This window comes from Microcaecilia unicolor, chromosome 1 (genome assembly GCF_901765095.1).
Source record: "Microcaecilia unicolor chromosome 1, aMicUni1.1, whole genome shotgun sequence".
NCBI classification, from domain to species: domain Eukaryota; kingdom Metazoa; phylum Chordata; class Amphibia; order Gymnophiona; family Siphonopidae; genus Microcaecilia; species Microcaecilia unicolor.
The window spans coordinates 512,760,612-512,782,071 of record NC_044031.1 but is presented as its reverse complement, the minus strand read 5'-3'; the positions used below and the strand labels follow the sequence as shown (position 1 = coordinate 512,782,071).

General features: G+C 41.7%; 2 protein-coding genes across 5 annotated transcripts in view; one reads left to right on the top strand and one right to left on the bottom strand.

The window, feature by feature from the left end:
* The window catches only part of SLCO5A1 (solute carrier organic anion transporter family member 5A1), a 123,625-nt gene extending 107,443 nt beyond the window's left edge, over positions 1-16,182 (top strand). The window contains exon 11 of the mRNA XM_030215373.1: positions 16,106-16,182. Within this exon, the coding sequence (XP_030071233.1) occupies positions 16,106-16,171 (66 nt within the window). The 3' untranslated portion in view covers positions 16,172-16,182. The remainder of the gene's footprint in view (positions 1-16,105) is intronic.
* A 1,259-nt stretch (positions 16,183-17,441) lies between these two features.
* Positions 17,442-21,460, bottom strand: part of SULF1 (sulfatase 1) — a 317,465-nt gene continuing 313,446 nt past the window's right edge. For 3 of the 4 annotated variants that reach the window (XM_030215333.1, XM_030215349.1, XM_030215340.1), the window contains one exon: positions 17,442-19,636. In XM_030215333.1, the coding sequence (XP_030071193.1) occupies positions 18,819-19,636 (818 nt within the window). In that variant the 3' untranslated portion in view covers positions 17,442-18,818. The remainder of the gene's footprint in view (positions 19,637-21,460) is intronic. The other variant, XM_030215358.1, reaches the window with a different exon arrangement.

The window sequence follows — 21,460 nt, the reverse complement described above, 5'->3', positions numbered from 1 at the left end:
GTTACTGTGCAGGATGCTGAGCTCTGGCTGTGCTTCAAGGAACTGACCAATCCTATTTAATAGAATACACCTCCAACATTCTGAAGCCGAGAAACCTCGTGTGGTTGGTCACTTCTGCTTGTGACAAACCCGGAAGTACGTGATGTCAATTCAGGAGATGGATACAGAGAGCAGGAATGCCTCAGCCATGCAGTTAGCTTCAGAATGTTGGAGGTGTGTTTTATTATATAGGATTACTACTCTACGTATGAAAGTTATTCCATTATACTTTCTCTGTGTACATCCGTATGCTGCACAAACTAGCATGTTTGAAAATATAAATGAGATTAAATAAAAATGCTACCAACAATAAAGAATGACAACGTGGATGCAGCAGCCGATAAGTTTTTTTTTGTTTTGTTTTGAGTGTACTGGGATGACAGCTGCGTGGGGTAGGGGAAAAAGAGGCTAACCTAATTGGCTTCAACTTTTTGATATCATCCCATCTCTTGTTTTCATCCAACCTCCTTGAGCAGTGCTGACCAACCTATCTTTGTGCAAGTACAACTCTCTCACTTATCTGATTGGGACACTTTTTACAATGGACAGTGAATTTATAAAACAGAGTGCCCCTGTTCTTGGGAGACACCCACTTACATGCCTAATTAAATTCTGCTTATTGATAGACAAAATAAGTTGTTTACAGTTGTTTTCCATAAACAATAGGATGAATCAAGCACACAGTCCCTACCACCTCCCCAAGAGATGCAAATCTTCTTGAGCTATGGTAATAACCAAGGAGGTATTATGACAGGAGACAACATGAGCCTATCTAGCTCATTCTGTGGACTGAAGCCAGTGGATGGAGGTTGCCACCATGTTGTGTGACCCCAAACATTTGCAGATGCTATTGAAAACAGTAGCAAACTTGTGAGGTTTATGACTGCCAGTGTGTGTGGGGTTTTTATTTGAAAGCTTCCCATACGTAACCCAACGTTTTTTTTTGAAACCTCTGGGGGGGTTCTGGGGCATGAGCCGCGGTCCGCAGGTGCTCTGGAATGGTAGACTTGTTTTTGAGGCTGCAGGAGGCTCAATTTTTGTAGGGGGCAGCTTCAAGAAAGACTCTGGCTCTGCCTGAGCCCCGGGACCAAGTTGTAAGGACACCACGCCCCCCAGAGGTTAAAAAGAAATGCCTTGGGTTACATGTGGGAAGCTTTTAAATAAATAAAAAAGCTGTAAAATAAAAACCAGCCACACATAGGCAGTCATAAACTCACAAGTTTGCTATTGTTTTCCATTGTGTCTGTGAATGTTTGGGGTCACAATATGGTAGCTGCGTGGGGGAAACGGCTTCAACTTTTTGACGTCATGCCATCTCCTGTCATAAAACCTCCTTGTTAATAACTGGGACAGAGCCCATGGGGGGGGGGGGGGGGGGATAGAGCCCGTCCTTAGTGCCGATCTTTTCTGATGCCGATTTTTGAGCGCCATTTATAGAATTTCCCCCTAAGTGATCTTTGTGCTAAGGAGTGTATCATGGACATGGAATGCGTTTTATAGTTATTGCACTGCAGATACTGCACTCTAGCTTGGCACATTGTAGTTAGTGCAGAATCTCTTACCACCTCCTCAATAGGAGGTACTAAGTGCTTCCGTACTGCTACTTGCCATTTTAATGCTACACCTATGATAGCAAGTGCTGGCAATGCTCCAGCGGTTGCTGCATTAAATTTGCATTGACTGCAGTGGTAAAGTCCCGTGTTAAGCAATAGTAACTGCAAATATTACTGCAGTTTAGTAAAAGGGGACCCAAATATCCATTACTCCGTATTGGCCACTGCTCTTCAAAAGTTAAACTCATCAGTATGTTTCTCCTGCATGTGGAATGAATGAAAGTGAAACTAGAAATTACACTATATCATCTGAGAAGTCTGTGACATTCAATTAATGCACCTATGCGTGCACACAAATAATTAATAAAAACTAACATGTTAGACTCCAGATAAGACTACAAAATACTTGGTAGCAGTGAATAAGTGACATTCCATGCTAAAGTTAAGTGTTAAATTTATTTCAATACTTGTTTTAGTTGCTAAAGCATAATCACTCTACCAAATTATTTGTCTGTATTTGACTGTACAGTTTTATTCATAAAGCCCCTCCCCCCCAAAAATGGCCATGCAGCAAGATAACTTACCGCATGGCCATGTGGCAGGGAGCGCTTACCATCACCCATTGAGGCTGGTGGTAAGGGCACCTGTAACCAGGCAGCGCACGGTGATGCCCGATTACCGCTGGGTTAGTGCCAAGCTAGAAAGAAATGTTTTTCTGGAGCACCAGAAATGGCGCATGGTGAAGCCGGAACTACCACCGGTGGCCCCGTTGGGCCAGCGGTAATTCCGATTTAATATGCGGTAAGCTCGCGTTGGGCTTACCAATGCTTTGTAAAAGGGCCTCTTAGGGCATTGTTTACACAGGTTCATCTTAAGCAGTGGGACCTATTAATAATGCATGTTAATGACATTAGCATGCACAAACTGGGGAGTAGCTTAGTGGTTAGATCACCAGGCTTAAAATCCAGGGGTGCCTGATTCAGAATTCCTTCTGTTCATTGTAGTCTTGGGCAAGTTATTTATCTTTTACTATGCTGCAGTAAGCACTAACTTCGCAGGGTAAAAGGTACTACTGCGGAGCATGCTCGACGTCCTGCTGTAATTCTGAGATCAGCGCATGCTACCCATGGGCTAAAAGTGGGCCCCTTTTACCAAGCTGCGGCAAAAGAGGGCCTGTGCTGGCGTCGGTGTGTGTTTTTGACACACACTGAGGCCCCCTTTTACTGCAGCTGGTAAAAGGTAGGTCTGTCTTTTTTTAAAAGAAATGGCCATGTGGCAAGCGCTTGCTGCATGGCCATTTCGGGGGAGGAGCCGTTACCACCACCCACTGAGGTGGCAGTAAGGGCTCCAGTGCTAACCCGGTGGTAACTGAGCAGCATTCGTCACTACCCGATTACCACCAGGTACACACTGGTGCTTCAAAAATAAATATATTTTTATAGCGCTGGATATGACGGCGCGTTGGGGTGGGAAGTATTGCCGAGCTGCTGCGGTAAACCGGTGGTACTTCCTTTTTAGCGAGTGGTAAGCCCGTGTTGGGTTTACCGCCGCTTTGTAAAAGGGGCCCAGAATTTATTTTTTAGCTCTGGGGGCAGAGAGTAGGTGTGTACTGCACTAATCAGTTTGCACAGCTACATCTCCATACACTAACCAGTTAACACGTGAGCTCTTATCGTCTACAAAATAGCTGGCGGTAAGAACTCATGCGCTAATGGCCATGCTCTAATGAGAAAATTAGCATGTGGCCATTAGTAGGAATAATGGAAAATGGGGCCATTTTACTGCTGCACTAAAAATGGCCTTAGCACATGAGAAAGACTTGTTCTGGAGAGAGAGCACAAGCCACTTTTTAGTGCAGCTTTATTAAAGGTTTCTTTAATCTTCCATTGCCTCAGGTACAGAATTAGATTATAACCCCTCCAGGGACAGGGAACTACCCTACTGTACAGCGCTGCGTATGCCTTGTAGCGCTATAGAAATAAGTAGTAGTAAGTACTGTACCTGATTGTAACTCACCTTGAGCTACTACTGAAAAAGATGTGAGCAAAATCTAAAAATAATATATTTAATTGTAGCCATTCAGGGACTTAATAATTAAACATCACAGTTGTATATTTTGTACTTTGAAGGTTCAGATATTTCCTGATGCAGCAAAATCCACACAAAAGTGTAGAATGCAGTTTTTGCTTATGCATCCCAGAGTGATTGCTCTGGGAGGTTTGTTTGGTTTTTTTTTTTTTTTAACTTCTCTGTGAATGTGTGGTTAAGTTTCAGTCTCAAACGTATATTTTTTATGGTCCTTCACAGCTGACTAAGGGCTTCTTTTATCAAGCTGCGCTAGCAGCTCCCAGTGCGGTAATGCTGACAAAGCCCTATGTTTTCTAAGTAATAAAATAGTTACAACTGGCCAGAATGTATCCTCCCAACAGGCAGAAACTCAATCGTAGTCCATTCTGTCTTGCATAAAGATTTAAATTTGTCTAACTCTAGGTTAATTTCTTAAGTTATGTGGAAATTTTACCTTATGTTTCTTGTTAATCGTTTGATCTCTTGTCCTCTCCGGTATTGGATCGGACACCACGTTAATAGGTTTTGCTGATCAATATTTTATCTAGTGTAAAGGAATTTATTTTCTTGTTGTTATATTCCTGTGATATCTGATATTCTAAATCAAGTGTACTTTGCTTGGAAAATTTGTTTAATATTTCAATAAAGATTAAAGTAAAAAAAAAAAGTGTTATCATCCTTGTTCCAGAACACCTAGATGAAAATGATCAGGTATTATGGTTGCCTTTAGGCAATGGACAAATTTTGCCATGAAGATAGCAACTGAACATTGTGTGATGCATGTTTACCATAGAAACTCTGCATGAAAAAAATTTACTTTTCTTGCTTGGCATTTACAGTCATTAGAAATAAATGTTTATGAATTTAGGCTCCAGACATATTTTATATATACAGCCTAAGTAGTATGTAATTTTCTCTAATGCAGACTGCATGGATAATAATTGTATGATTTTTCATGTGTGGAAACTCTCCAGTAAAGTACATGCAGATAATGTCAGGCAATGCTGTCTTATAATGAAATGCTATTGATGTGTATGAGAACGATCTACTATGATTAAAAAAAAGTGTAAAAAAAAAACACATTATGCAGGAATGTATAAACCAAAAAAGCTATACAATAGTGGTAAAATGCTCATATATTCTAATTCAATTTCAACTCACTATTATGATTTATAACAGGAATTTATATTGTATTGCATACTAGTGCCAACATAAATCATAGCTAATAGTTAAGAGCATGGGTGGACATACTGACTTGCAATTCTCTAATTAATAAAATAATGTTTGTTTAAGCGGTATTAGTTGAGTTGTATAGGTGAATGCATTGTAAAAGAATGACTGCTTGTTGGATGCATTTGTTTTACAAAGTGTATGTTCATTTTGTGGGGGGTTTTAAAGTTGGTATTTATTTCTTAAATAGATGTTTGTTAAAATGAAGCTGCGTGTAATCGCTTTGTTTTGCATAATCAAAGATTTTACCAACACCTTTGTAAACATCTGTTTACAATTCTTGAAAAATTGCTATTTGAGAATAAAAAGTAAAAACCTTGCCCTTTGTTTATATTATTACATAAAATTGTTTATTTTATGAATGTCTTATGTGTGTTCTTGGTTTAGAAAAGGAACTTTAAGAAGGCAATTTTATAAAATAATTTTGTGCAAAAGCACATCTTAAAGAATTACTTCATGCTTAAAGATATGCACGGTGCAAGGATGCCTATACTTAAATGTGACTGTAGAGCAAATATGTTCAGGAGAGGAATTTGCACAGAGCGTGGGTGAAGTTACGATTTGCACGTATATTTGACATGCTAACTTTTAGGCCTGATCTTCAGCAGGCATACCCCCCTGGATTCTACAAAAGTTGACCAAATTTGCATGCCAAAATTCAGGCGCGGTCCTGAAATGTGCATACAATGTTGCGCACATCTGGCTGCATGGTATTCTAGAAGGCATGGTGCCTAACTCTAATAGTGCATAATTCAAAAGGGGGCATGGCCGTGGGAGGGGCCATGGACTTGTCAGGGGCGTTCTGATAAGTTTTGCATGATGTTACAGAATACTGCCTTAGGGTGCCTTACACCAGGTTTCAGCAGGCGTAAGTCTGGTGCCCAAAATTAGGCCCTGGAGAAAATTGCTGCTGAGCGTGATTCTATAAAAAGCATAGGCCTTTGATAGAATCACGCTTAGTGCGGATTTTATTCTGGTGCCAAATTTCAAGCACCTTTAATAGAATTCCCCCCTACTTCTGCAGGATCTGTGCTAGTCCTATATAATTCTTCTCACCTCCAGCGTTCGGTCTCTGCCTGGGACCGTGGCTCCGTGGTCTGATTCCGGCAGTAGATCAGTGATGTCATCCGCATCACACAGCCTCTTCTATTGCTTCTGTTTCTGCTGTTCGTGTGGTCCCGCCCTTGAGGGCGGGACCACAGGAACAGCTGAAACAGAAGTGAAAGAAGAGGCTGTGTGAAGTGTGCGGGAGGTAAAAACGTGCAGGAGGTGGGGAGGGGGGGTCCTGAAATGACAGGGCAGGGAAGGGGGGTCATGACCGATACAGGAGGGGGAAGCAGGTCATGAAACTACAGAAGGGGGTCTTAAAATGACACGGGGGAGGGGATTCCTGGAAATCAACTGGAAGGGTAGGGGCAGGTCCTGGAACTGGAAGGAGAGGGGGGTCCTGGATCAGGGGGTAGGGGGGATGGGAAGAAGGGGAGGGGAAGAAGGGGAGGGGGGTCCTGGAATTCAGAGAGGGGGGGCGAGGCGGAGTGGGAAGGGGAAAGGGGGGATGGGAAGAAGTGGCAGGGGGGGTCCTGGAACTCACATGTGAAGAAGTGGGAGGGGTTTCAGGAACTCAGACAGGGGTGGAAGGGGGAGGGGAAGGGGGTTCAGCAAACTCTCGGTCTCACTGTGTCTCACATATGCACTCGCACACACTGTCATTCTGACACACACACTCTCTCACAGACACAATCACACCCAATCTCACTGTCTCTCTGACACACACTCGCACAGTCACTCTCTCTCTCTCTCTCACAGTCACTCTCACACACACTCTGTCAAACATACACACTACGAGGAAAACCTTTCTCCTTTTTAATTTCAGCTACGTTTCAACTTCTCTCATATCTCTAGCTCTCCCATTTCCCATCTCACTCCTTCCCTAGCCTCCTATTTCCTTCCATCTACTCCTTATTACCAGATTTCTATCTCTGTACTCACTATCCTCCTTTCACTCATCTTCTTGTCACCCCCCCTCCTCCCCACAGCCTCTCTCACCATTTCCGGTATCTCCCCCCTCTCTCCACTTGTTTAGCCCAGCACCTCCTCTCCAACTCCACCTCACCCCACCATCATGGCCTGATATCTCCCTGTCCCTTTCCCTCCAACCCCTAGAATCTTCCTATCCCGCCTCTCTTCTCTCCTCCCCCTCCCCAGGGGCCTATCATCTCTCCTACTCTCAACTCCCCGTGGTCCAACTTAGTTCTCTCCCCCTTTCCTGCTCTTCTTCCCACTCCTCCCATGATCCAGCATCTCTTTCCTCTCTCCCTTCCTCCCATTGTTCAGCAAGTGTCCCTCCCTTTCACCCCCAGGCCTAGCATTTCTCACTTTCTCTTCCCTGCCTCCCTTTGTTCCATTTCTGGGTCCAACATCTCTCTTTTTCTTCCCTTCCTCCTTCCCATGGTTCAGCATCTCTTTTTCCCACCCCCAGGTCCAGCATTTCTCCTTTCCTGTTCCATCCCTCCCTTCCATCCCTGGGTCTAAAATATCTTTCTTTCTGAATGCCCTTCCATCAAGCATCTCTCCTTCCCTCCATCTCTGCCACCCCTGGGTCCAGCATCTCTCCCTTTCTCATCCCTTTCTCCATCCCATTGTCCAAAATCTCTCCCTCTCGTGTTCCTAGGCCCATTGTTTCTTCCTCAGTCCATCTCCGCACCCCTGTTCTGGCATTTCTCCCTCTCCTTAAACCCCTTCTCCCTCCCCCACTGGTCTACCTTAAAATAGTTCCGGCATCTCTTTTCCTTCTCCCTACCCCGCTTGGATGTCTCCCTCTGTGCCCCTTCACCTTCCTGGTCCACCTTAAAATGGATTTCTTTTCTCAGGAGCTCACCAGTGCAACAGTGATTCTGATATGCTGCCTGCAGCCTCCATGGCACTTTTCTTCTACTATGTTCTGGTCCCCTCTGACACAGCATCTTGTTTCCACCTGGATAGAACACGGCAGAAGGATAGCACTGAGGAGTCCACAGGCAGCATGTTAGAATTGCTGTCATGCTGGTGAGTGCCTGAGAAGAGAAATCCATTTTAAGGTAGACTGGGCAGGTGAGAGGCAGGGAGGAAGATGCTGGACTGGGGTAGGGAAAAGGGGAAGAGATGCTAGACCATGGAGCCCCCTGGAGCTGTAGAGCTCAGGGCAGCAGCCCTATTTGCCCTCCCCATCAGTGCCAGCCCTACACACAAACCATGTCTTACTGAAAACCTCTTATGTAGGGTTTCATATCTCTATATATAAAAGGCACCACCAACGTTCTATGAAGCCTCCAGCCGGAAGTGTGAAGGGGGAGAGATAGCCGGTTTCCCCATGAGTGTCTGCCCCGCCCTTGCTCTCTCTGTAACACAAACAGTGAAGGAAAACACAGCAAAGCACGAAATCAAATCGCTCTCTCTGTAACAGTGAAGGACTCAGAGGGGGGAGGAGAGAGAGGGCAGGGACACACAAACTCCCACATGCACACAGAAGAAAACCTTGCTAGCCCCCGTTTCATTTGCATCAGAAACGGGGCTTTTTTACTAGTCTCTCTATAAGGAACTCATATAATTGGAAACATTACCAACTGGAATTCATACTGATTTGCAAGGCAGATATCCAACCAGTGTTGGGCAGTCAGATCATGGAATTAATCAGAGTACAACACAGCATTCTCGTGATAACAAATGAATAGCTCAAGAGGGGGCTTTCAGCAAAATCAAATATCTCAGTGAAGTTCTGACACTGAAGAATTACAATCTATCTGAGCAGCCAGTACTGACTGGAGTGTAATGCTTCTGAAGTGAGTCTTGGAGCAGTACTAATGCAGTCAGTAGCATTTGCCAGTCAAACCTAGCTGTTGCAGAAAACAGATATGCTCAGATAGAAAAAGAGTTACTTGCCATTTTATTTGAGCTTACATGTTTCCATCAGTTCACCTTTAGACAGCAAATAGAAGTACATTCAAATCACAATTAGAGACCATTGAGAAAAAAAAACATGACTAAGTATTCCAAAGAGACTTCAGTGCATGCTGCTGAGATTACAGACTCAAGAATCATTGTGGTTGTGCTTTACTACCAATGGAGAGAAACAGAGCACACAGTTTTCTGCTCAAGGGAAAAAGGATCGTTATACCAGTGGTTTTATGGGCAGCAGTTCATAACCTGAATACTTATGTAAGCATATAATTAGATATGCATTGTCACACTGAGACAGACTGAGGGTCCATCAAGCCCAGTATCCTGTTTCCAACAGTGGCCAATCCAGGTCACAAGTACTTGGCAGGATCCCAAAGAGTAAATAGATTCCATGCTGCTTATCACAGGAATAAACAGTGGATTTCCTCCAAGTGCACTTAATAATGGTTTATGCACTTTTCTTTCAGGAACTTGTCCAAACCTTTTCTAAACCCTGCTACGTTAATGACTTTTACAACGCTCTCCGGCAACAAATGCCAGAGCTTAATTTTATGTTGCACGAAGAAATATTTTCTCCAATTTCTCTTAAATATACTACTTAGTAGCTTCATTGCATGCCCCTTAGTCCCTGTACTTTTGGAAAGAGTAAACAAGTGATTCATATCTACACATTCCACTCCACTCATCATTTTATAGATCTTTATCATATCTACCCTCAGCACTCTCTTTTCTAAGCTGAAGAGCCTTAACCTCTTCTGCCTTTCTTCATAGGGGAGTTATTCCATTCCTATTATCATTTTGTCATCCTTCTTTGTACCTTTTCTAATTTTTTTTTTGAGAAACAGTGACCAGAATTGTACACAATATTCATGTTGCTCTTGCTCTATGGAATGATATAAAGGCATTATATAGTTGCTGTTTTATTCTTAATTTATCTTCTAATAATTACTAATATCCTATTTGCTTTCTTGAATGCCACTGCACAGTGAGCAGAGGATTTCAATGTATCATCAGCAATCACTCCTAGAATCTTTTAGGGGTGATAACTCCTAATGTAGCTATAGTTTGGGTTATTTTTCCCTATGTGCATTACGTTGCACTTGTTCACATTAGATTTCATCTGCCATTTTGGATGCTCAGTCTCCCAGTCTCGTAAGATCTTCTTGTAATTTTTCATAATCCTTTTGTGATTTATCAGTTTAGAATAACTTTGTGTCATCAGCAAATTGGTTCACCTCACTCATTACTTCTGTTTCCAGGTCATTTATACATTTGTTATAAAGTGGCGCGGTACCCGTGTTAGTCCACATTTAAAGGTAATAAATAGAATTATATCAAAACATAGAAAAGAAAATAAGTTGATACCTTTTTTATTGGACTAACAATATATTTTTTGATTAGCTTTCGAAGGCTTTTGACTTCGAAAGCTAATCAAAAAATGTATTAAATTAGTCCAATAAAAAAGGTATCATCTTATTTTCTTTTCTATAAATTTGTTAAAAAGCAGCAGTCCTAGTTGAGATTTCTGGAGAACCCCACTATTCACCCTTCTCTATTGAGAACAGAGACAGCTGTCTGTGGCGAGTCTGGGAGTGAATCTACTGGCCAGGCATGAATGCTTAGCTGAAAGCATACATGGTACAGTGTGAGGCATTAAAGGACAGCAAAAAAGTCAATCATAGCCTCTGTTCCCTCCAAGTTGAGCGGGAGGCTTCCAACTACATTGTGGCTGGTGTGAGTGGTGCTTCAATATTATGCTTTTAAATCACTAAGGATAGGCAAGTTCCCTTGAGAGTGAAACAGCACCCCTCACTGGCAGGACTGTAGGTGAGGGACTCCTGTTCAGCTTAGAGCAGAGGTTCTCAACCCAGTCTTCGGGACACAACCAGCCAGTCAGGTTTTCAAGATATCCACAATGAATATGCATGAGAGAAATTTGCATTTACTGCCTCTATTGTATGCAAATCTATCTCATAGATATTCATTGTGGGTGTCCTGAGAAACTGGCTGGGTGGGTGGGTCCTGAGGACTGGTTGGGAAACCCCTTACTTAGAGGGAACAGTGAGCATAGCCATGGAAGTTTTGGAACTGACATCTTCAATGTCAATGATAAAAGCTATATGGTCATTGTTGACTACTATTACAACTTTTGGGAAGTAGATTTCCTTAAAAACACCGAGGCGAGCAAACCTCTCCCCTCTGTCTACCCTACTAAGTACAGTGTAGCTCTGCATACCTATTTAGGCATAACTAATATCACTGTTTCATGGTTATGTTTATTACAATTTACTAAACTTAATTAAAAGATCACAGTGGTGTGCAAATATAATAAAAATGATAAAAGAACTCCATCAATTTAATGGAAAAGTAATATATCTATCATTAAAGAAATTTGTACACACAGACCTCCTCATTATTATAATTCAGTCACTTACAATCAATCTAATTGCTTCATCAATATGCGCCTTTTGTTCACTTGATCTTCCAAATATCTTGAAACAGGTTTCTAGGTCAAAGCTATGTTCTTTAAACTGGTTGTCTTCTCCACTGCTTTGAATTCATATTTATACGGTAAAGATACAGTATTCTAGCAGAATGTGAAATTGAGAAGGTGGGCTTGTTGCCAGTGGGCTAGCACCATTTGTATAACTATTGATATTAAGATATTCAGGGGTCCTTTTACTAAACTGTGGTAAAAAGTGGCCTGCGGTAGTGTGGGCGTGTGTTTTTGGCGTGCACTGGGCTATTTTTTACCACAGCCGGGGGAAAAAAGGCTTTTTCAATGGGGGCAATAAACGGCCATGCACTAGAATTTAAGGTAGCATGTGGCTATTTACTACCTGAGCCCTTACCACCACCCACTGACCTAGTGGTAAGAGCTTACGTGCTTCGTGCATGGTACTCAAGCAGCATGTGCCAATGTGGCCGAATTGCCAATTACTGCTGGGAATGCCCCTCCCCCTGTGGTAGAAAATAGAAAAATATGTTGTACTGTGGGAAACAACGTACACCAACTTCTATATTACTGCTGGCTGAGGACGCTATCCGGGCGGTAGTGTTGATTTAGCGAGCGCTACACATGCTGCAGGCCTACCGCCACTTTGTAAAAGGGTGCCTCAGTAACTTCACACTCCGTTTATTAAGGTCTGCTGAAATATGATAGTTGCTGTTGTTAACTCGCTTGAAATGTAGATATATTGAATAGAGTACCAAACATCCTGCTAAACCCCCCACTTCTGTATACAAATGCTATAAGGTCACCTAGGGAAATGTTGTTCTGTATTTGACTGATATGTTGAATGTACAGTAACTACTGAGACTATGCCTCCAATAGTGCAAATTTATTATCTCCCTACTGCCAAGAGAGACTCTTCAAATTTGAATATTTTAGATACATTGAAGACTCCAATTTGATGACACGATCAACCTTGATAGTTTCTTTTACATTGAAGTCTGACAGAGACTAATTACTGCACCTTTTCTTTAAACATAAGCTGTTTCTCATTGGATAGAAGCAAATCACTAGTACTGAACATGCAAAAAACTAGGGCATGTTGGCCAACAGGACAAAAGAGATACCTGCTGTTACACCAGTTTTGTTTGGTCTGCCAATGACGCCAGTAGGAAATCCTATATAATAAAAAGCACCTCCAACATTCTGAAGCTGACTCCATGGCACTGTGGCAGTGTAGGGTTCGTAAGTCTGTAGTTCAGCGTTTCATTGGCTCTCACTGTCAACGAAGAACCAATCAGACAGAACAGAACTTGGAGGAGGGAAGTGGAGTGGATTGAATCTCTAACAAACAATCATATACAGGGAGGTACGAACATCAGTGGAGGCAAGTGCACAGAACGGAAGGGAAGACAAACATTTAATCACTTTGTCACTCACACACAGACATCACACACACACACACACACACACACCAGGGGCGTATCTGCGTGGGGCCACAGGGGCCTGGGCCCCCGCAGATTTCGCCCTGGCCCCCCTCCCCGCCGTCAACCCTCCCCCGCTGCTTACTTTTGCTGGCGCCGAGGTCCGACCCGCAATCTCCGTTTTTCGTCTACCTCCGTGGCCATGCTTCCAGGAAGTAACGCTGCAGTGCTGATTCGTTGAATCCAGTTCGGCGTCTGACGTCAGACGTCGAACTGGATTCAACGAATCAGCACTGCAGCGTTACTTCCTGGAAGCATGGCCACGGAGGAAGACGAAAAACGGAGATTGCGGGTCGGACCTCGGCGCCAGCAAAAGTAAGCAGCGGGGGAGGGTTGACGGCGGGGAGGGGGTGGAGAGAGGCGGCGGCGGCGGGGGGGGGGGATGGAGGAAAAAATGTGCCCCCCTCTCTGGCTGTGGCCCCCCCTACCGCCGGATTCCAGATACGCCCCTGACACACACACACACAAACATCACACACACACACACTCTGTGAATCTCTCTCTTACACTGTCTGTAAAACACACTGTCACTCTCAGTCTCTCACATGGGCAACTGTATGTTGCATTCTCACTAGTAAGGAGCTCTTCTGATGTGACTGTTAAACTGAAGGGCCTGAACAAGGAAAACTTTTACCACATTGTAACACAGTTTACACAAAAAAATATTGTATATAAAGAAATCTTACACATGTAAACAACAATTATATTCAGAATATAACTGTGGAAACATTAATGGCAGGAACTCATTACATTGCTAGCGCCCGTTTCATTGCGTTAAGAAACGGACCTTTTTTACTAGTTTTAAATATTTTGAAAATCAAATTGATAAAGCTGTTAGGAATGGGCTTATGATATTAAGAATGTTTACATTCTTTAAAATATCTTTTTAATGAAACAGATTTGCATACATTGTTGCATGCTCTATTTATTTTACGAGTGGACTATGCGAATGTTATTTATGCTGGTTTTCCTGACTATAAGCTGAAAAGATTGCAAACTTTGCAGAATATGGCAATATGCTTGTTGGGTGGTAACCATAAATATGATCATATTACTCCATTGTATGAGCATTATCATTGACTGCCCATTAACTTTAGAATTTTTTTTAAAAGATATTGATGTTGACCCATAAGGCATAGTACAAGCTGCAGCCAACATATTTAAGATTGTTAATGGTCCCCCTATATTCCAGGTAGGGCATTAAGATTTTCACAAGATCTTAGAATGACAATCCCATCTAGGGTTAAAATAAAGCAGGAATAGGCTAGAGACAGAGCTTTTTCTTGTTTGCACCAAAATTATGGAATGGAATACCGAAATATAGTTGAGCAGAGATGATGATAGAGAAGTTTAAGACTTTGCTTAAAGTTAATTATTGTCAGGCTTTTAATGTTACTAGTGTTTCAGATGTAAGGATCTTCTGATTTTACTGCAGTTGGGAAGATTTTTAGACAGTGGGAGTGATTTCTTGATATGATTGCTGTTAGGTCTTTCCTGTCTGGTCATTTGGAGTTCCTTTCCACTTACTGAATTTGTATTGCTATGTATTTTAAGGGTAAACTGCCCTGATCTGGCCAAGCTAGATTAAGGAATAAACGATTAATAAATTACAAATCATTTAGGGGTCCTTTTACTAAGCAGCAGTAGGCTCTATGTTCGTATAGCGCGTACCCAAATGAGACTACTGCCAGGCCAGCATGCCCTCCTGGTGGTAATTTCAGATTTGGTGTGTGTCCATAATGCGTGGATGAATTATTTATTTCCTCGTACGCACACCGGTTTCGGTGGTAATCGGCACTTGGTGCTTGCCGACTCCACACTCCTACCCAGTCCCCTGAGTCCATACCTAATCCCTGTGCCTCTGTTCTCCCTCATCTCTGTCCCACCTAATTTCAACCCTGCAATCCATTTTTTTAGGGGGAGCACTTGTCAAGCCTGTAGTGATACCATTACACTGGGTTCATACCTTCTCTTTCATATCCTGCAGGCTCACTCCATTTCTCTGAGCTCTCTCTCCCACCTCCTGCTCTCTACACCTATGTGTTTCCCCTTTCAACATCCCTTTCCCCACTAGTCCCCCTTTTAAAACTCATCCTCTGCATCCAATGATCAGAGGTAGTAAAGAGAAAGGCAGCAGGTAGGTTTTCTCAGTCCATCTCCTCCTTCTCTTTAGCCAGCAATGTCTATGGCCATAGGGAGGGAACTAGACTCCTCAATTCTGTACCAGTCTGGCAGCAGTTATTGTGGCATGGGGAAGAAGCAGGATGCAGTATTTCTAGCCTGGACTCGTGGCAGCAGGGGTTGTGCTTGAAGCACAAGTAGGTTCAGAATGTAGTAGTACTGATTGCTAGTTGAGAGTGGGGAAGGAGACCTGCAACCAGTGGCATAGCTATGAGTGGGCCTTTGTGAGCACAGGTCCACCCAGCAGTGGCAACACACTTCCCTCTCTCACTGTCTTCTGCTGGTGGCCTGGTATCTGCTCCTGTCTCTGAACTTCCTCCCTGGTGTATCTTAGAGGTGTCCCTGGCGGCCATAGTGATTCATTTTTGCTGCCTGTACTGGCCCCATAGGCTTCCCTTTGTCACGTCCCACTCTCACTGACATCACTTCCTGTTTCTTCACTAGCAGGACGCAGCAGAGGAAAGCCTGCTGGGCTGGCACAGGCAGTAAAAATGAATTGCTAGAGCTGCCGGAGGCACCTTTAAGGTTTACCTGGGAGGGGTGGTAGGGGGTCAGAGTTACCGGTCCATGGATGGATGATTGGGGAGAGAGGGAGAGATTTTGGATGTGTGGGGGAGGGGGCTGACAGAAGGGTTAAAAAAAAAAACCTGTATTTTATATATCCACAGTGAGAGCCCATCCAAGTTAACTTTGGGCTCACGCCCACCCAAAATACTAAGTTGGCAATAGTGATCATTGTGGGTGGGGAACAGGAAAATTAGGGAGCAGTTATGAGGTCCTTAAATATCTGGCTCTCTGCTTTGTTCTCTCTCCAGCCTGCAGGCACATGCAGTTATTAAGGAAAGCATAGGCTTGCTGTCTGTGTCAAATATTGGGTGACACTTCCCAGTTCTTGATGACACATTGGTTGAGAACCACTGGTGTAGATATTCTGAGCCAGGGACACTGGTGTATGCCTAGCACTGCTTCACAAGCACAGAACTATAAACAAAATTGCACTGCTCTGTTTGGCTTGATGCCTTTCTTGCTTCTATATGTGGCTCCAAGTGCCTACCTGATGCAGATTGTGGCCAGCTGCTCACTGCTCTTTTCCTAGTTCCAATATGTGCAAATATACACCTGGAAAGGTTATCATTATAATACTTAGCTTTTATTGCATATAGGTGAAAGGTCAGGCAAAGTGGATAACCACAGTACTCCGGAACAGCTGTCAGCAATCAGATGAGTAGAAGAACAAGACTCCAATCCTCATTCTGGATGGCTCTGAGGGCTACTGACAGAAACTCAAATTCTAAAACAATGGTCTTCATTATTTTTAAAGCTGGGCCCACTTTGGATTCTAATAAGCTGAAAGAGAGCTGCCAGATATCTTCCTAGGTGAGGCATGACACTGCTGACCATTGTGTGTCAATGATATCCATCTCCACCAGCCCATCTCTGTTTGCTCTAGGTTGAATGCATCCGTTCTGTACATTTCTATGTCATTGCTACTCGGAACATTGGATTGGTTATCCTCAATATCGGGTTGCAATCATTTATTTATTTCAACAAGCATAGGAATAGGACCCCTGAAGAAGAGTTTTATGCCGAAACGGCCCGTGTTGGGTCCTTTTTTGCGATTGAGGTGTAACCTATGTTGAATGAATAAACCCTATGGATTTTAACATCTGTTGTAGTTAGAAGATTTCTTTCAAATGGCTTAGCCCTTATAAAGGTTCTTCTTGAGAATAAAATCTCATAATAATTTTCTTCAAAAGGTACTCAACAATTTCAACCCAGGCTATGCAGTTCAAAACATACATGGGATCTAATAGTGCCTCAGTTTTTTTGTAAGGTTCCCCTTAAGGCTGTGCATAAAAGGGGAAATATTTAGAAAACAGCTTATTAACATGATTACCATGCATTGGTTTGACTTGGAAACTTGATTCTTTTCACCACTGAGGTTGGTCAAGTTAAACATATTTTATTTCGAGAAATACTGCTTCATGACTTTCCTGAAGTCAGAATTGTTTTATAAAAGTATCACAGAATACTATACAAGACTTTAAAATGCAGGCTGCATTCAAATAACTTGAAATCTATTTACAAATAGCATTATTCATGTCCATAAATATGTTTTGTTCTCTTATTCAGCCCCTGCCATACATGAAATAGGTACTTCATGTTAACATATTTACAGCAATCACAATAAAGGTCACATATTAATGGCCTTAAGTATCTCAGGATGCTAGTCTGAAACGGCTGCCTTTATACACAGAGAAAGAAAATGTCTGCAGGAGATACAAACAACAAGGGTATGCATATAAAATAACTTTCTGTAAACTGGACATAATCTTAACTTTGTGGGGTCCTTTTACTAAGGTGCACTGAAAAATGGGCTGCGCTAGTGTAGGCGCATGTTTTGGGCATGCAGATCCATTTTTCAGCGCACCTGTAAAAAAAGGTCTTTAAAAATTTTTTTTGCCGAAAATCGATGTGTGGCAAAATAATTGGCACGCATCCATTTTGGGTTTGAGACCTTATCGCCACCCATTGACTTAGCGGTAAGGTCTCACGCAATAACCGTGCGGTAATCTTCTATGCATATAGAATAACTATTACCGTCCGGTTTCCGCCGCATGCAGGAAAATAAAAATTATTTTCCGGCACGCATAGCCGACGTACGTAAAAAATTAAATCACCGCCTGGACCATGTGGTAGCCGGACGGTAACTCCAAATTGAGACATGTAGGACGTGCGTATGCACCTATGCAGCTTAGTAAAAGGGCCCCTGTATGAGGTAATTGAAACCTTTTTTTACTTGCAAAGTTAGATGCCAGTTTTCCAAGCATACAGGTTTTGCATTATACCGTTCAACATAATGAAATAAATTCAAGAGGAAGAAACACTTGATAGATAAATACTATAAACAGCTGTAGGACATGCAACAATACTGTACTATGGCTAGCCTATTTTTCTGACCTTTTGTGCCACATGTATTCAGAGTTTCAAACACTTACTAAGATCCTACTTCCTTTATCCACTTTACATTTCTTGAATTACTACACCATTCTTATATCAACTTTCAGAATAATCATATCAGATTTGAAATACATTTTTTTTTTCAAATTTCTATGAACTTTTTGAGTCCTTGGATTCTCTGGTCCTAATTCAGTTTGACACTTAAATTTGCCCAATTGTTTTCCTGATAAGGAGCAAAGATACATAAATGTGCCATCTGCATGCTTCTGCTGAAACGACCATAAAATGACCTAACATTTTTCTACTGCAGAATTCATGCTGCATACCTCTTTTTTGCGTGTGTTTCTGCTTTATTGTTTTATAACTTGTACTGTAAATAGAAAGGAAGTTAATGCAAAAATAAAACTGATTAATGACATACAGATTCCAAAAGTGCAACATTTTACTTCAAAATTGCAATATTAATAAATTCCAGTGGTTAGAAATTAAAATCACCTTCTAAAAATTACATCACAACTGATGGAAGAAATATTCACAGGAGATAAATACTTTAAAAAATACAAGTAAAATCCTTTAAGGAAAGCAATTATTGAACCCCAAAATATATATTTTTTTATTATACTGTTAATATAACACTGACTTGTTTCAGATGTAACATTCTGGAATTCTAGTTTCTTGGTTAATTATTGTATTTCTCTTTTTCTAGAGCTAGAGAAAATTGTTGCTCTAGAAAGACAGAGATACACACAAACACGCAGAAGCGCCACTTAAAATGGAATGTTAAGTCGTGTCCTATAGAATTCAGATTGGAAGTATTAACACAGAGGAACTTATTCAACAGCAATTTTATTCCAGAGGCACAGAGTAGGGAAACGTCCTTTTTGAGTAAGGCGCAGAGACTTTACGAAATGATATCTAATCATAAGAAAGTGGAGACGAGGCACTACCTTCTAGATGCACTTTTGAGGACAAATCTTCTATAGGATTAGGCCCAGTTTTGCTTAACAGGGTATCCATTTTGTTAGAACCAATCAAAAGATCAACAGTAGAGACATTTACAGTCTGATGAGCAATGGGTCCTTTTAAGCTAACAGGAAGATAAATCTGATCTTCAAAAATATTTTCTGCATGTCTGTCAGTCTGTTTAGGTTCTTTCTGAAGATTGTTAATTTGCTGAAGAATGAAGATATGTCTAGACTCCAGCTCCAACACAGTATTCTCAAATAATTCTGTTTCATAGCTGTCTGTTCCTTTAGGCCTCATCCAATTTTCAGCTTCACTGTTGTTCCAGTGTGTGGAATTTAAAATACTTTTTTCAGGGCTATTGTTATTGAATTCAAGTTTCATATTACCAAATGTTGCTCTGATTGATCCAGTGGCTCCAAAGTCTGTCAGCAGAGTAGGCTGTCTTTCTACTGGCACACCGCTTGATTCTTCATCTGACTCAGCGGAGGTTATGATTGCCAGTGTGAATGGTGTTTGTGATGCATCTGAGAGTCCATTATTTTGAGCAGCTCTCATCTTATCAGTGTTATTTTGCTTATAACTGTTCAGCAGTGCAAACATTCTATCTACATCCTTCAAGTAATTAGTCCAGTCATCCAAACTAAGTCTATAATTGTATCTGTAGTCATATAAACTTTCATTCACACTGCGTATACCTTCCATTCCTTTCCCATCAGTGCTCTCATTGAATACTGGAAATTTAGCCTTCCCATCCATCCCATAGTTCTCTAGAAACAAAAAAAAAATTGTTTTCATTCTACCTCAACATATGTAGCATGCCACCTAAAGATCCTATACATTTTATAGCAAGTTGAAAGTTGATACATACTTGTCTCATTAGAATCCTGTCATGCAAATGCAAACTGAATTGAGATGTATGAACATTTCATGATAGCTAGTTTTCTTGTTTGGTACTCAGATTTGCAGATGGTTAAACCAACATCTGCTGATAAACAAATTTAGGTGTAATACGTAATTATTAAATATTAGAGAGGATTCTTTAGTGGACAAATTAGAAAAAAAATCAAGATAGGATCTGAAAGACCAAGAAAATTTCTGCAAAGTTTTCAGATCTGCAAGAAAGAACCAACAGATCACTGAAGTGGTTGTCTACAGGTCCACAGTACAGCATTGCTTACACAACAACATCTGCATTGGACAGTTATCAGAAAGAAATCTTTTGCATCAGAAAAGTTATTGTCTAAAATATGCCCAACAAAAACTTAATAAAGCTTGAAATGTTTTGAAATAAAGGGGCACCACATTGGGGCAGGCTTAGTGCGAATTCTACAATGGCACTTAGGCGTGCCTAAGCTGTTACAGAATACTAGTGTACAACTGCTATGGCATGCTGAAATTTAGACATGTCAAATTATGACAGATCAATGGCTAATGTAAGTTGGTTCACATAAGTGCACCATGCAAAATGCAGAACTGGTAGTATTCTTTACAATGCATACGTTGCTTATAGATTACACGATGGAACTTATCAATCTACCATTAAGAAACGTGACGAGAACAGCAAGAACCTACTTACCCTTCACTACCCCAATTACAAAGGTATAAAATACAAATCTTCACATGCCACCAGCCTTTTCTTTATAGGCACACAACTTTGGAACTCACTACCCAAAGACTTGAAACTCACAGAAAACTACCTACAATTAAAAAAAAACCTGAAAATACATCTTTTCAAGAAGTCTTTCCCCCTGAATCTGCCTAATCCCACACCGCCATACATCATGAAAAGTTCAGAAATGGAAAACAATAATATTGACCTCTCTCAATATGCTAATATATCAACCTAAGCGTTTATTGTACTTCTGTATTTTGTACTAGACTTCTACAAATCTAAATTTTGTAACCGCCTTTTTAGCAATATGTAAGCCACATTGAACCTGCCATACAGTAGGAAAATGTGGGATACAAATGCAATAAATAAATAAATAAATATATATATATATAACACTTAGGCACAGCCTTATAGAATAGTACCTTGTGTATGTGTGTTCATAAGAGCCAATTAAGGTGATACTTAACGCACAAGTCATGTGTAACCTCATACACCCAGTTATAGAATTGTCTTTCATGAATTTTCAGCTGGTGAAACACAATTGAACCGTTCAGCCACAAACACATAAGATATATTTGGAAAAGAAAAGGTGAAGCATTTGAAAAAAAAACACCTTGCTGACTCTTAAGCTTGGGTGGATCTATTATTCTTTCAGGCTATGTGGCAGCCAGTGGAACAGAAAATAGTGCAATGGTGGAAGTCAGTGTGGATTCAATGAAACAGCAGCATATATTAGAAGCTAATATCTCACAGCCCCCTGTCGCTCCCCCCGTCGCTGCAGTGCGCGGTCTTACCTGCCTGCCTCCACGGCTCCGGGCCCCCTGCATTCAAGGCGGCAGTCGCAGATCGCCTCTCTTCTGGCCTTTCCTCCCTGTGTCCTGCCCTCGTCTGATGTAACTTCCGGTTTCCGCGAGGGCGGGACAAAGGGAGGGAAGGCCCGAAGGGAGGCGATCTGTGACTGCCGCTTCGAATGCAGGGG